The sequence below is a fragment of the Hemibagrus wyckioides genome, linkage group LG05, assembly GCF_019097595.1.
Source record: "Hemibagrus wyckioides isolate EC202008001 linkage group LG05, SWU_Hwy_1.0, whole genome shotgun sequence".
In the NCBI taxonomy this organism is placed as follows: domain Eukaryota; kingdom Metazoa; phylum Chordata; class Actinopteri; order Siluriformes; family Bagridae; genus Hemibagrus; species Hemibagrus wyckioides.
The window spans coordinates 179,064-197,926 of NC_080714.1; the positions used below are offsets into that span (position 1 = coordinate 179,064).

General features: G+C 37.2%; 1 protein-coding gene across 3 annotated transcripts in view; it reads left to right on the top strand.

Moving 5' to 3' along the window:
* The window catches only part of ipo11 (importin 11), a 90,706-nt gene that overhangs the window by 17,027 nt on the left and 54,816 nt on the right, over positions 1–18,863 (top strand). For all 3 annotated transcript variants that reach the window (XM_058388657.1, XM_058388658.1, XM_058388656.1), the window contains exons 14-24: positions 1,588–1,635; positions 2,105–2,210; positions 5,218–5,344; positions 5,487–5,520; positions 5,643–5,683; positions 6,835–6,951; positions 7,440–7,553; positions 7,897–8,012; positions 8,168–8,244; positions 8,412–8,491; positions 8,734–8,814. In XM_058388657.1, coding sequence (XP_058244640.1) covers positions 1,588–1,635; positions 2,105–2,210; positions 5,218–5,344; positions 5,487–5,520; positions 5,643–5,683; positions 6,835–6,951; positions 7,440–7,553; positions 7,897–8,012; positions 8,168–8,244; positions 8,412–8,491; positions 8,734–8,814 — 941 coding nt within the window. The remainder of the gene's footprint in view (positions 1–1,587; positions 1,636–2,104; positions 2,211–5,217; positions 5,345–5,486; positions 5,521–5,642; positions 5,684–6,834; positions 6,952–7,439; positions 7,554–7,896; positions 8,013–8,167; positions 8,245–8,411; positions 8,492–8,733; positions 8,815–18,863) is intronic.

The window sequence follows — 18,863 nt, forward strand, 5'->3', positions numbered from 1 at the left end:
CACACTCACACACACACACTCACATACACACACACTCACACACTCATAGACATACACACACACTCACACACACACACTCATACATACATACACACACTCATACACATACACACACTCACATACACACACTCATACACACACACTCATACACTCACATACACACACACACTCATACACATACAGACAAACACACTCACATACACACACACACACTCACATGCACACACTCATACACACACATACATACATACACACACTCATACACATACACACACTCACATACACACACTCATACATACATACATACACACACTCACACACACACACTCACATACACACACACTCACACACTCATAGACATACACACACACTCACACACACACACTCATACATACATACACACACACTCATACACATACACACACTCACATACACACACTCATACATACATACATACATACACACTCACACACACTCATACACATACAGACACTCATACACACACACTCACATACACACACACACTCACACACTCATAGACATACACACACACTCACACACACACACTCATACATACATACACACACTCATACACATACACACACTCACATACACACACTCATACATACATACATACATACACACTCACACACACACACTCATACATACATACACACACTCATACACATACACACACTCACATACACACACTCATACATACATACATACATACACACTCACACACACTCATACACATACAGACACTCATACACACACACTCACATACACACACACACTCACACACTCAGACATACACACACACTCACATACACACACACACTCACACACTCATAGACATACACACACACTCACATACACACACTCATACATACATACACACACACTCACATACACACATACACACTCGCATACAAACACTCATACATACACACACACACACTCATACACACACGCGCACACACACATACGCTCATACACATATACACACACACACACGCTCATATACACACACACACTCATACACACACATGCTCATACACACACTCGCACACGCTCATACACACACACACACACTCATACACTCATACACACACACACACATAACCAGATTTGGATTCTAATGAATTTCTGATATTTTGCAGAAGATTTCAGCTGCAGTAATGATTTAGTTCCTATAGCAACAGAATTCACTGCTGTATAAAAGAATGGGTTTTAATGATCTGTCTGTCTCTCTGTCTGTCTCTCTCCCTCCTCGCTCTGCCCCCCCCTCTCTCTCTTTCTGTCTCTCTCTGTCTGTCTGTCTTTGTCTCTCTTCTCTCTCTCTCTCTCTGTCTTTCTCTCTGTCTATCCCTCTCTTTGTCTATCCCTCTTTCTGTCTCTCTTCCCTCTCTCTCTCTCTGTCTATCCCCCCCCTCTCTCTCTGTCTCTCTCTCTCTGTCTATCCTTCTCTTTGTCTATCCCTCTCTTTCTGTCTCTTTTTCTGTCTCTCTTGCCTCTGTCTCTCTCTCTCTTTCTCTCTCTTCCCTCTCTGTCTACCCCCCCCCTCTCTGTCTCTGTCTCTCTCAGGTTTCAGTAATATTGATGATCCAGTACAGATGCTGATGAAGGATTCAGGTAGTTTTCTTGTCTGCCTCATTTTTTCTTTCTCTCTATCATGTCTCTCTCTCTGAGTAGTGAGACAGTCTCCTGCTGTCTGTCTCTTCACCTCACACTGGGTTGTGTTCACGGCACACAGATCACAGTGACGCTCATCAGCACTGTCATTACAGCCACATCACACACTGATACTGCTTCATATTTATTTCATTTTAACACTACTTTCATTCACAGCTCATCCTGCCTGTCTCTTTCACTCCTCTGTCTCTCTTAGTGTCTGACACTCACCTGTCTGTCTCTCTCTCACTGTCTGACACTCACCTGTCTGTCTCTCTTTTCACCTGTCTCTCTCTTACAGACACTCACTGGTCTCTCTCTCACTGTGTGACACTCACTAGTCTACCTCTCTTTCACTGTGTGACAATCCCCTGTCTCTCTCTCTCTCTCTCTCTCTCTCTCTCTCTCTCACCTGTCTGTCTCTCTGCAGTGTATAATGCTGTAGGCTTGGCGGCGTATGAGCTGTTTGACAGTGTGGATTTTGATCAGTGGTTTAAGAATCAGTTGCTGATGGAACTTCAGTTTAACCACATCAGGTAGGGGAGTGTGTGTGGGGGGGTGTTTGTGTGGGGGGAGGGGTTTGTGTGTGGGTGTGTGTGGGGGGGTTGTGTGTGTGTGTGTAGGGGTGGATTTGTGTGGGTGTGTGTGTGTAGGGGTTGTGTGGGTGTGGGTGGGTGTGTGTGTGTGTGTGTGTAGGGGTGGATTTGTGTGTGTGTGTGTAGGGGTGGATTTGTGTGTGTGTGTGTAGGGGTTGTGTGAGGGTGTGTGTGTAGGGTGTGTGTGTGTAGGGGTTGTGTGAGGGTGTGTGTGGGGGGGGGGGGGTTGTGTGTGTGTAGGGGTGGATTTGTGTGTGTGTGTGTATGTAGGGGTTGTGTGGGGGTGTGTGTGTGTGTGTGTAGGGGTGGATTTGTGTGTGTGTGTGTGTGTGTGTGTGTGTGTGTGTGTGTGTGTGTGTGTAGGGGTGGATTTGTGTGTGTGTGTGGGGGTGGTGGGAGGGGGTGGGTGTGGGGGGAGGGGTTTGTGTGTGTGTGTGTGTGTGTGTGTGTGTAGGGGTTGTGTGAGGGTGTGTGTGTGTAGGTGTTGTGTGAGGGTGTGTGTGTGGGGGGAGAGGGGTTTGTGTGTGTAGGGGTTGTGTGGGTGTGTGTGTGTAGGGGTTGTGTGTGGGGGGGGGGTTGTGTGTGGGTGTAGCGGTGGATTTGTGTGTGTGTGTGTAGGGGTTGTGTGAGGGTGTGTGTGTGGGGGGGGGGGTTTGTGGGTGTGTGTGTGTGTGTAGGGGTGGATTTGTGTGTGTGTGTGTGTAGGGGTTGTGTGAGGGGGTGTGTGGGGGGGTTGTGTGAGAGTGTGTGTGTGGGGGGGGGGGTTGGGTGTGGGTGTAGCGGTGGATTTGTGTGTGTGTGTGTAGGGGTTGTGTGTGTGTGTGTGTGTGTGTGTGTGTGTGTGTGTGTGTGTGTAGGGGTTGTGTGTGTGTGTGTGTGTGTGTGTGTGTGGGGGGGGGTTGTGTGAGTGTGTGTGTGTGTGGGGGGGGGGTTGTGTGTGGGTGTAGCGGTGGATTTGTGTGTGTGTGTGTAGGGGTTGTGTGTGTGTGTGTGTGTGTGTGTGTGTGTGTAGGGGTTGTGTGTGTGTGTGTGTGTGTGGGGGTGGTGTGAGTGTGTGTGTGTGTGGGGGGGGGTGGTGTGTGGGTGTAGCGGTGGATTTGTGTGTGTGTGTGTAGGGGGTGTGTGTGTGTGTAGGGGTTGTGTGTGTGTGTGTGTGTAGGGGTTGTCTGTGTGTGTGTGTGTGTGTGTAGGGGTGGTGTGTGTGTGTGTGTGTGTGTAGGGGTTGTGTGTGTGTGTGTGTGTGTGTAGGGGTTGTGTGTGTGTGTGTAGGGGGTTGTGTGTGTGTAGGGGTTGTGTGAGGGTGTGTGTGTAGGGGTTGTGTGAGTGTGTGTGTGTGGGGGGAGGGGTGTGTGTGTGTGTAGGGGTGGATTTGTGTGTGGGGGTGTGTGTGTAGGGGTTGTGTGTGTGTGTGTGTAGGGGTTGTGTGGGGGTGGGGGTTGTGTGTGTGTGTGTGTGTGTGTGTGTGTGTGTGTGTGTGTGTGTAGGGGTTGTGTGTGTGTGTGTAGGGGTTGTGTGAGTGTGTGTAGGGGTTGTGTGAGGGTGTGTGTGGGGGGTGTGTGTGTGTGTGTGGGGGTTGTGTGGGTGTGTGTGTGTGGGGGTTGTGTGTGGGGGGGGGTTTGTGTGGGTGTAGCGGTGGATTTGTGTGTGTGTGTGTAGGGGTGTGTGTGAGGGTGTGTGTGGGGGGGGGAGGGGTTTGTGTGTGTGTGTGTGTGTGGGGTAGGGGTGGGATTTGTGTGTGTGTGTGTGTGTGTAGGGGTGGATTTGTGTGAGTGTGTAGGGGTGGATTTGTGTGTGTGTGTAGGAGGTGTGTGAGGGTGTGTGTGGGGGGGGTCTGTGTGTGTGTGTGTGAGGGGGGGGGTGGTGGGTGGGGGTAGCGGTGGATTTGTGTGTGTGTGTGTAGGGGATTGTGTGTGGTGTGGTGTAGGGGTTGTGTGTGTGTGTGTGTGTAGGGGTTGTGTGTGTGTGTGTGTGTAGGGGTTGTGTGTGTGTGTGTGTGTAGGGGTTGTGTGTGTGTGTGTGTAGGGGTTGTGTGTGTGTGTGTGTGTAGGGGTTGTGTGTGTGTGTGTGTGTGTGTAGAGGTTGTGTGTGTGTGTGTGTGTGTAGGGGGTGGTGTGTGTGTGTTGTAGGGGTGTGTGTGTGTGTAGGGGGTGTGTGTGTGTGTGTGTAGGGGTTGTGTGGGTGTGTGTGTAGGGGTTGTGTGTGGGGGGGGGGTTTGTGTGGGTGTAGCGGTGGATTTGTGTGTGTGTGTGTGTGTGTGTAGGGGTTGTGTGAGGGTGTGTGTGGGGGGGGGAGGGGTTTGTGTGTGTGTGTGTGTGTGTAGGGGTGGATTTGTGTGTGTGTGTGTGTAGGGGTGGATTTGTGTGTGTGTGTAGGGGTGGATTTGTGTGTGTGTGTAGGGGTTGTGTGAGGGTGTGTGTGGGGGTTGTGTGAGAGTGTGTGTGTAGGGGTTGTGTGTGGGTGTGTGTGTAGGGTGTGTGTGTGTGTGTGTGTGTGTGTGTGTGTGTGTGTGTGTGTGTGTGTGTGTGTGTGTGTGTGTGTAGGGGTGTGTGTGTGTGTGTGTGTGTAGGGGTTGTGTGTGTGTGTGTAGGTGTTGTGTGAGGGTGTGTGTGTGGGGGGAGGGGTTTGTGTGTGTGTGTGTAGGGGTGGATTTGTGTGTGTAGGGGTTGTGTGGGTGTGTGTGTGTGTAGGGATTGTGTGAGAGTGTGTGTGTGGGGGGGTTGTGTGTGGGTGTAGCGGTGGATTTGTGTGTGGGTGTGTGTAGAGGTTTTGTGTGTGTGTGGGGTTGGGTGCAGTGGTGGGTTCAAGGGTGGTTGTGGGTATGAAGGGGTGTGGGTTTTTAAGGGTGTGTGTAGGGCACAGGGTGGAAGTGGCAGTGTGTAAAAACTTTAATGTCAGAGGGCAGGAAGCTAGATCATTGTGTGTGTGTGTGTGCGTGTGTGTGTGTTAGGTATAAGGTGATCAGGAGGCGTGTGATCTGGTTGGTCGGTCAGTGGATCTCAGTGAAGTTTAGGCCGGAGTTGCGTCCACTACTGTATGAAATCATCCTTGGCCTTCTGCAGGACCCAGATCTCGTGGTGAGAACATTCTCTCACACACACACACTCTCTCTTTCACACTCTCTCTCTGTCACTCTCACTGTTGTGTATATTATGATTATTGCCCATGATGCAATGTGTATCTCCTCTGTGTGTGTGTGTGTGTGTGTGTATGTGTAAGGTTCGTATTGAGACAGCCACAACACTGAAGCTCAATATCCTTTACAGTGTTACTGTGTAACTCAGCTCTGGGTGTTATTTAGGGTGTGTGTGTTATGGGTGTTTGGGTATGTGGTGATGGGGTGTGTATCAGCACCTTTCTTTAACTCCTCCTCACCTGTAGATGACTTTGAGTTCAGAACAGAGCAGTTCCTTCCAGTAAGAACACACACACACACACACACACTACATATACATACACTACACACACACACACACACACACACACACACACACACACACACTACATATACATACACTACACACACACACACACACACACACACACACACACACTACATATACATACACTACACACACACACACACTACATATACATACACTACACACACACTACATACACTACACACACTACATATATATACACTACACACACACTACATACACTACACACACTACATATATATACACTACACACAACATATACATACACTACACATACATACACTACACATACGCACGCACACACACACTACATATGCATACACTACACACACACTACACACACACAACATATACACTACACATACGCACGCGCACACACACACTACATATGCATACACTACACACACATTACATATACATACACTACACACACACACACTACATATACATACACTACACACACATTATATATACGTACACTACACACACACACACACACTATATATACATACACTACACACACACTGGATATACATACACTACACACACACACACACACTACACATACATACACTACACACACATTACATATACATACACTACACACACTATATATACATACACACACACACACACTACACATACATACACTACACACACATTATATATACGTACACTACACACACACACTATATATACGTACACTACACACACACACACTATATATACATACACTACACACACACTGGATATACACACACACACTACACATACATACACTACATATACATACACTACACACACTACATATACATACACATACATACACTACACACACATTACATATACATACACACACACACACACTACACATACATACACTACACACACATTATATATACGTACACTACACTACACACACACACACTACACATACATACACTACACACACATTATATATACGTACACTACACTACACACACACACACTACACATACATACACTACACACACATTATATATACGTACACTACACTACACACACACTATATATACATACACTACACATACATACACTACTACAGTTTAAACTTCAGCCCCTCTCTCTCTTTTACTCCCCCCCAGTATGTAGAGTCGATCTTCGCTCTGTTGTTCCAGTTGCTGCAGCAGGTGACGGAGTGTGACAGTAAAATGCAGATCCTCCATGTAATCTCCTGCGTTATAGAGAGAGTGGGCATGCAGGTGAGTCCACTGTGGGCGTGTCCTAAACCACTCAGTCAAATGTGGGCATGTCCCAAACCACTCGGTCCACACAGTCCACAAAACCATAAGAAAGCAGGAGGTCTTCGTCCTGCAGAAGGTGAGAGGTGTACAGTGTGAGTGTTGATGACCTCTCAATAGTGTAGGAGTATGGGGCACTTACAGCTGATCACTGGCCTTTAGAGGATTCCCTGAATACAAGACGTGTTCTAATCCCTCACTCTGTAGGCTCCGTCCTGGTGGGAGTAAATAAACTTACACCACAGTGCTGAGTTCTGGATTGTGATGGGTCAGAAGATGTTGATTAATTCTTAATAACATATCAGAGTTTTATATTATTGCACTTGGTTATCGTTTCCATAGCAACGGCTCATTCACAGGGACAAGTACGAAGCGTACTCCATGTAAATGCAGATCATTATTATTTTGCTCATTTCACCTAAATTTTTGTGTGTGTGTGTGGGGTTTAGATACGTCCCTACATTGGTTGCCTTGTTCAGTACCTCCCTCTGCTGTGGAAACAATCTGAAGAACACAACATGCTGCGCTGTGCGATCCTCACTACACTTATCCACCTTGTAAAGGTACACACACACACACACACACACACACACACATTGTGTAGATACTCAGGGGATAGTGGGACTTTTGGGTCCTCCATTGGCTGATGTAGTTCTTGGACACTCGCTCAGGTACTCCAGCTCCTAGAGGGTTCTTTCATGGTTCCCAGGTTCTCTGTAGGATTGTTTGGTTTTAGGATCTTCACTGGAGTCTTCATGAGGGTTTGATCATCGATTCTAGAATAGTCACTGTTTTGGAGTTCCTGATGTGGTGTAAAAGCCTGACTGCGGTTCTAGAATGCAGTGTGGGTTCTGGATGCATCAGGTTCTTATGGGTGATTTAATGATGTGAGTGTTTGTGTTGCAGGGCTTGGGGTCAGAGAGCAGGAACCTGTATCCATTTCTACTTCCTGTTATTCAGCTGAGCACAGACGTGTCCCAACCACCACACGTCTACCTGCTGGAGGATGGCTTGGAGCTGTGGTACACACACACACACACACTCTCACACACACACAGGAGCATTCTGTATGTCAGTGATCACATTGCTCCGAAATGTGAGTTAGTGTTAATGTGGTGTTACCATGGTTACTCAGATCCATGTTAACGTTCTAGTGTGTGTGTGTGTGTGTGTGCAGGTTGGTGACGTTAGAGAACAGTCCGGCTTTATCTCCTGAGCTGCTCAGAATTTTCCAGAACATGTCGGCCCTGCTTGGTGAGGTTCCTCAGTGTAGATGCAGACACGTGCGCTCACACACACACACAAACATTCCCCCTGAGTATCTTTTCTTATCAACAGCTGTCACAAATCTCCCTTTTCTGTCTGTCTCTCCCCTGTGGTGTGTGTGTGTGTGTGTGTGTGTGTGCATTGACATGATACAGAGATGAGTACAGAGAACGTGCGGACGTGTTTTCAGATTATCAACTCCTATGTTTATCTGTCAGCTACCGACTTCCTGCAGGTCAGACACACACACACACACACACACACACACACACTGTGAAATGATAATAGGGGTGTCGCAGTAAACTGCCCACAGACTGTAGCATGTGGACTGTAGACGTGGGATCCTGCCCTTCTCCACGATGTAATGTTAATGGGTAGAGGGGGAGGAGGTGGAGAAGGAGCCAGAGGAGGTGGAGGATGAGGAGGAGGCTGTAAGCTGCAGCAGTGAGATGAAGTCCTCTTTATTTTCTGTTCCAGAGTTATGGTGAAGCTCTGTGCAGATCGTTCTGTGAATTCCTGAAGGACATTACAGCCGAGGGGCAGGTGCAAGTGCTCAAGGTATGAATATGCGTGCACACACACACACACACACACACACACACACACAAATGTAAAATCTGGGGTTTGTTGTTGGAGGTGGGGGTTACTGGGGGTTCTTGGGGGTTGGTCAGTGGGGGCAGGGTTAGTGATGATTGGTCAGTGTGGTGCTCTGCTGAGGTTGTGTGCTCCTATCTGTGTTCAGCAGATGCTCCTGGGTGTTCAGAGGAGAAGTTCAGGCTTTTGAATAACTGGGTGTGTGCACTCGTGTGTGTGTGTGTGTGTGTATCTCTTTGTGTTTAGATTTTTCTAATACCAACCCATCGTGTGCGTGCACGTGTGTGTACATGCGTGTGTGTGTGTGTGAACACTGCTTTTTGTTGTGCTTGTGAGACTTTATTTAGGCTGAGTGTTATCTCAGTAAGTCAGAAACACACACACTGTGAGGTGCTGTAAGCACAGTGCTGAGTTGTGTTTGTAATTCATTATTTAACATGTTCTCTCCTCACTCACTGTTCATTAATCATGACTGAAAGATTAACAGAGCTTCTGTCTCAAATCACATGTTCTGCACTATACTCTACACTATACTACAGTATACTCTACACTACACTATACTACATTATACTCTACACTACACTATACTACACTATACTCTACACTATACTACAGTATACTCTACACTACACTATACTACATTATACTCTACACTACACTATACTACACTATACTCTACACTACACTATACTACATTATACACTACACTATACTACATTATACTCTACACTACACTATACTACACTATACTCTACACTATACTACAGTATACTCTACACTACACTATACTACATTATACTCTACACTACACTATACTACACTATACTCTACACTACACTATACTCTACACTACACTGTACTCTACACTACACTACACTGTACTCTACACTACACTATACTCTACACTATACTATACTACACTATACTATACTACACTACACTATACTACATTATACTCTACACTACACTATACTCTACACTACACTATACTCTACACTACACTACACTGTACTCTACACTACACTATACTCTACACTATACTATACTACACTATACTATACTACACTATACTCTACACTACACTATACTACATTATACTCTACACTACACTATACTCTACACTACACTATACTCTACACTACACTACACTGTACTCTACACTACACTACACTGTACTCTACACTACACTATACTCTACACTATACTATACTACACTATACTATACTACACTGTACTCTACACTACACTATACTCTACACTATACTATACTACACTATACTATACTACACTATACTCTACACTATACTACACTATACTACACTACTACACTATACTCTACACTATACTCTACACTACACTATACTACACTATACACTATACTATACTATACTACACTATACTATACTACACTATACTCTACACTATACTACACTATACTCTACACTATACTATACTACACTATACTCTACACTATACTACACTATACTCTACACTACACTACACTATACTACACTACTACACTATACTCTACACTACACTATACTACACTATACACTACACTATACTACACTACTACACTATACTCTACACTACACTATACTACACTATACACTACACTATACTACACTATACTCTACACTACACTATACTCTACACTACACTATACTCTACACTACACTACACTATACTCTACACTATACTATACTACACTATACTATACTACACTATACTCTACACTACACTATACTACACTATACTCTACACTACACTATACTACACTACTACACTATACTCTACACTATACTCTACACTACACTATACTACACTATACACTATACTATACTACACTATACTACACTACACTATACTCTACACTATACTACACTATACTCTACACTGCACTATACTACACTATACTACACTATACTCTACACTACACTATACTACACTACTACACTATACTCTACACTACACTATACTACACTATACACTACACTATACTATACTACACTATACTCTACACTACACTATACTCTACACTATACTCTACACTACACTATACTACACTATACACTATACTATACTACACTATACTACACTACACTATACTCTACACTATACTACACTATACACTACACTATACTATACTACACTATACTCTACACTACACTATACTACACTACTACACTATACTCTACACTACACTATACTCTACACTACACTATACTACACTATACACTATACTATACTACACTATACTACACTACACTATACTCTACACTATACTACACTATACTCTACACTACACTATACTACACTACTACACTATACTCTACACTACACTACACTATACTACACTATACTCTACACTACACTACTACACTATACTCTACACTACACTATACTACACTATACTCTACACTACACTACACTATACTACACTATACTCTACACTACACTATACTACACTACTACACTATACTACACTATACTCTACACTACACTACTACACTATACTCTACACTACACTATACTACACTATACTCTACACTACACTATACTACACTATACTCTACACTATACTCTACACTACACTATACTATACTACACTATACTCTACACTATACTACACTATACTCTACACTATACTACACTACTACACTATACTCTACACTACACTACTACACTATACTCTACACTATACACTATACTATACTACACTATACTCTACACTACACTATACTCTACACTACACTATACTACACTATACTCTACACTACACTATACTGCACTATACTCTACACTATACTACACTATACTATACTACACTATACTCTACACTATACTACACTACACTATACTCTACACTATACTACACTACTACACTATACTCTACACTACACTACTACACTATACTCTACACTATACACTATACTATACTACACTATACTCTACACTACACTATACTCTACACTACACTATACTACACTATACTCTACACTACACTATACTGCACTATACTCTACACTATACTACACTATACTATACTACACTATACTCTACACTATACTATACTACACTATACTGTACACTACACTATACTACACTATACTATACTACACTATACTCTACACTATACTATACTACACTATACTGTACACTGCACTATACTACACTATACTATACTACACTATACTATACTACCCTACACTATACTATACTCTACACTATACTACACTATACGCTACACTATACTATACTACACTATACTGTACACTACACTATACTACACTATACTCTACACTACACTATACTATACTACACTATACTATACTACCCTACACTATACTATACTCTACACTATACTACACTATACGCTACACTATACTATACTACACTATACTACACTATACACTACACTACACTGTACTCTACACTATACTACACTGTACTCTACACTATACTACACTATACTATACTACACTATACTACACTATACTGTACACTGCACTATACTACACTACACTATACTATACTACACTATACTCTACACTACACTATACTATACTCTACACTATACGCTACACTATACTATACTCTACACTACACTATACTATACTACACTATACTACACTACACTATACTATACTACACTATACTATACTACACTATACTCTACACTACACTACACTGTACTCTACACTATACTACACTGTACTCTACACTATACTACACTGTACTCTACACTATACTACACTATACTATACTACACTATACACTATACTATACTACACTATACTCTACACTATACTACACTTTACTCTACATTATACTATACTACACTATACTATACTACACTATGCACTACACTATACTACACTATATTCTACACTACACTATACTCTACACTATACTATACTACACTATACTCTACACTATATTACACTATACTCTACACTATACTGCACTATATTACATTACACTATACTACACTATATTACATTACACTATATTACATTACACTATACTACACTATATTACATTACACTATATTACATTACACTATACTGCACTATATTACATTACACTATACTGCACTATATTACATTACACTATATTACATTACACTATACTACACTATATTACATTACACTATACTACACTATATTACATTACACTATACTGCACTATATTACATTACGATATACTGCACTATATTACATTACACTATATTACATTACACTATATTACATTACACTATACTACACTATATTACATTACACTATACTACACTATATTACATTACACTATACTACACTATATTACATTACACTATACTGCACTATATTACATTACGATATACTGCACTATATTACATTACACTATATTATATTACACTATACTGCACTATATTACATTACGATATACTGCACTATATTACATTACACTATATTATATTACACTATACTGCACTATATTACATTACACTATATTACATTACACTATACTGCACTATATTACATTACACTATTACATTACACTATATTACATTACACTATACTGCACTATATTATATTACACTATTACATTACACTATACTGCACTATATTATATTACACTATATTATATTACACTATATTACATTACACTATACTACACTATATTATATTACACTATTACATTACACTATACTGCACTATATTATATTACACTATATTATATTACACTATATTACATTACACTATACTACACTATATTATATTACACTATTACATTACACTATACTGCACTATATTATATTACACTATATTATATTACACTATATTACATTACACTATACTACACTATATTACATTACACTATACTGCACTATATTACATTACACTATATTACATTACACTATTACATTACACTATACTGCACTATATTACATTACACTATATTACATTACACTATTACATTACACTATACTGCACTATATTACATTACACTATATTACATTACACTATATTACATTACACTATATTACATTACACTATACTGCACTATATTACATTACACTATATTACATTACACTATATTACATTACACTATACTGCACTATATTACATTACACTATATTATATTACACTATATTACATTACACTATACTGCACTATATTATATTACACTACTACATTACACTATACTGCACTATATTACATTACACTATTACATTACACTATTACATTACACTATACTGCACTATATTACATTACACTATACTGCACTATATTACATTACACTATATTATATTACACTATTACATTACACTACTACATTACACTATACTGCACTATATTATATTACACTATTACATTACACTATTACATTACACTATACTGCACTATATTACATTACACTATTACATTACACTATTACATTACACTATACTGCACTATATTATATTACACTACTACATTACACTATACTGCACTATATTACATTACACTATATTATATTACACTATATTACATTACACTATACTGCACTATATTATATTACACTATTACATTACACTATTCTGCACTATATTATATTACACTATATTACATTACACTATACTGCACTATATTACATTACACTATTACATTACACTATTACATTACACTATACTGCACTATATTATATTACACTATTACATTACACTATACTGCACTATATTATATTACACTATTACATTACACTATACTGCACTATATTATATTACACTATTACATTACACTATACTGCACTATATTATATTACACTATTACATTACACTATATTATATTACACTATATTACATTACACTATACTGCACTATATTATATTACACTATTACATTACACTATACTGCACTATATTACATTACACTATATTACATTACACTATACTGCACTATATTACATTACACTATATTACATTACACTATACTGCACTATATTACATTACACTATATTACATTACACTATACTGCACTATATTACATTACACTATATTACATTACACTATACTGCACTATATTACATTACGATATACTGCACTATATTACATTACACTATATTACATTACGATATACTGCACTATATTACATTACACTATACTACACTATATTACATTACACTATACTGCACTATATTACATTACGATATACTGCACTATATTACATTACACTATATTACATTACGATATACTGCACTATATTACATTACACTATATTACATTCCACTATACTACACTATATTACATTACACTATATTATATTACACTATTACATTACACTATACTGCACTATATTATATTACACTATTACATTACACTATACTGCACTATATTACATTACACTATATTATATTACACTATTACATTACACTATACTGCACTATATTACATTACACTATATTATATTACACTATTACATTACACTATACTACACTATATTACATTACACTATATTATATTACACTATATTACATTACACTATACTGCACTATATTATATTACACTATTACATTACACTATACTGCACTATATTACATTACACTATTACATTACACTATATTATATTACACTATTACATTACACTATACTGCACTATATTATATTACACTATTACATTACACTATACTGCACTATATTACATTACACTATATTATATTACACTATTACATTACACTATACTGCACTATATTACATTACACTATATTATATTACACTATATTACATTACACTATACTGCACTATATTACATTACACTATTATTACACTATTACATTACACTATACTGCACTATATTACATTACACTATATTATATTACACTATTACATTACACTATACTACACTATATTACATTACACTATATTATATTACACTATTACATTACACTATACTGCACTATATTATATTACACTATTACATTACACTATACTGCACTATATTACATTACACTATATTATATTACACTATATTACATTACACTATATTACATTACGATATACTGCACTATTACATTACACTATATTATATTACACTATATTACATTACACTATACTGCACTATATTATATTACACTATTACATTACACTATTCTGCACTATTACATTACACTATACTGCACTATATTACATTACACTATATTATATTACACTATATTACATTACACTATACTGCACTATATTATATTACACTATTACATTACACTATTATATTACACTATATTACATTACACTATACTGCACTATATTACATTACACTATTACATTACACTATATTATATTACACCATATTACATTACACTATACTACACTATATTACATTACACTATACTGCACTATATTACATTACACTATATTATATTACACTATTACATTACACTATACTACACTATATTACATTACACTATATTATATTACACTATTACATTACACTATACTGCACTATATTATATTACACTATTACATTACACTATACTGCACTATATTACATTACACTATATTATATTACACTATATTACATTACACTATACTGCACTATATTATATTACACTATTACATTACACTATTCTGCACTATTACATTACACTATACTGCACTATATTACATTACACTATATTATATTACACTATATTACATTACACTATACTGCACTATATTATATTACACTATTACATTACACTATTATATTACACTATATTACATTACACTATACTGCACTATATTACATTACACTATTACATTACACTATATTATATTACACCATATTACATTACACTATACTACACTATATTACATTACACTATACTGCACTATATTACATTACACTATATTACATTACACTATTACATTACACTATACTGCACTATATTACATTACACTATATTACATTACACTATACTGCACTATATTACATTACACTATATTACATTACACTATATTACATTACACTATACTGCACTATATTACATTACGATATACTGCACTATATTACATTACACTATATTATATTACACTATATTACATTACACTATACTGCACTATATTACATTACACTATTACATTACACTATTACATTACACTATACTGCACTATATTATATTACACTACTACATTACACTATACTGCACTATATTATATTACACTATTACATTACACTATACTGCACTATATTACATTACACTATATTATATTACACTATATTACATTACACTATACTGCACTATATTATATTACACTATTACATTACACTATACTGCACTATATTATATTACACTATATTATATTACACTATATTACATTACACTATACTGCACTATATTATATTACACTATTACATTACACTATACTGCACTATATTACATTACACTATTACATTACACTATACTGCACTATATTATATTACACTATTACATTACACTATATTATATTACACTATATTACATTACACTATACTGCACTATATTACATTACACTATATTACATTACACTATATTACATTACACTATATTACATTACACTATATTACATTACACTATACTACACTATATTACATTACACTATACTACACTATATTACATTACACTATACTACACTATATTACATTACACTATACTACACTATATTACATTACACTATACTGCACTATATTACATTACACTATATTACATTACGATATACTGCACTATATTACATTACACTATATTACATTACACTATACTGCACTATATTACATTACACTATATTACATTACACTATACTGCACTATATTACATTACACTATATTACATTACACTATACTGCACTATATTACATTACACTATATTACATTACACTATACTGCACTATATTACATTACACTATACTGCACTATATTACATTACGATATACTGCACTATATTACATTACACTATATTACATTACGATATACTGCACTATATTACATTACACTATACTACACTATATTACATTACACTATACTACACTATATTACATTACACTATACTGCACTATATTACATTACGATATACTGCACTATATTACATTACACTATATTACATTACGATATACTGCACTATATTACATTACACTATATTACATTACACTATACTGCACTATATTACATTACACTATATTACATTACACTATACTGCACTATATTACATTACACTATATTACATTACACTATACTACACTATATTACATTACACTATATTACATTACACTATACTGCACTATATTACATTACACTATTACATTACACTATATTATATTACACTATACTGCACTATATTACATTACACTATATTACATTACACTATACTGCACTATATTACATTACACTATTACATTACACTATATTATATTACACTATATTACATTACACTATACTGCACTATATTACATTACACTATATTACATTACACTATTACATTACACTATACTGCACTATATTACATTACACTATATTACATTACACTATATTACATTACACTATATTACATTACACTATATTACATTACACTATACTGCACTATATTACATTACGATATACTGCACTATATTACATTACACTATATTATATTACACTATATTACATTACACTATACTGCACTATATTATATTACACTACTACATTACACTATACTGCACTATATTACATTACACTATATTATATTACACTATATTATATTACACTATTACATTACACTATACTGCACTATATTATATTACACTACTACATTACACTATACTGCACTATATTACATTACACTATATTATATTACACTATATTATATTACACTACTACATTACACTATACTGCACTATATTATATTACACTACTACATTACACTATACTGCACTATATTACATTACACTATATTATATTACACTATATTATATTACACTATTACATTACACTATACTGCACTATATTACATTACACTATATTATATTACACTATATTACATTACACTATACTGCACTATATTATATTA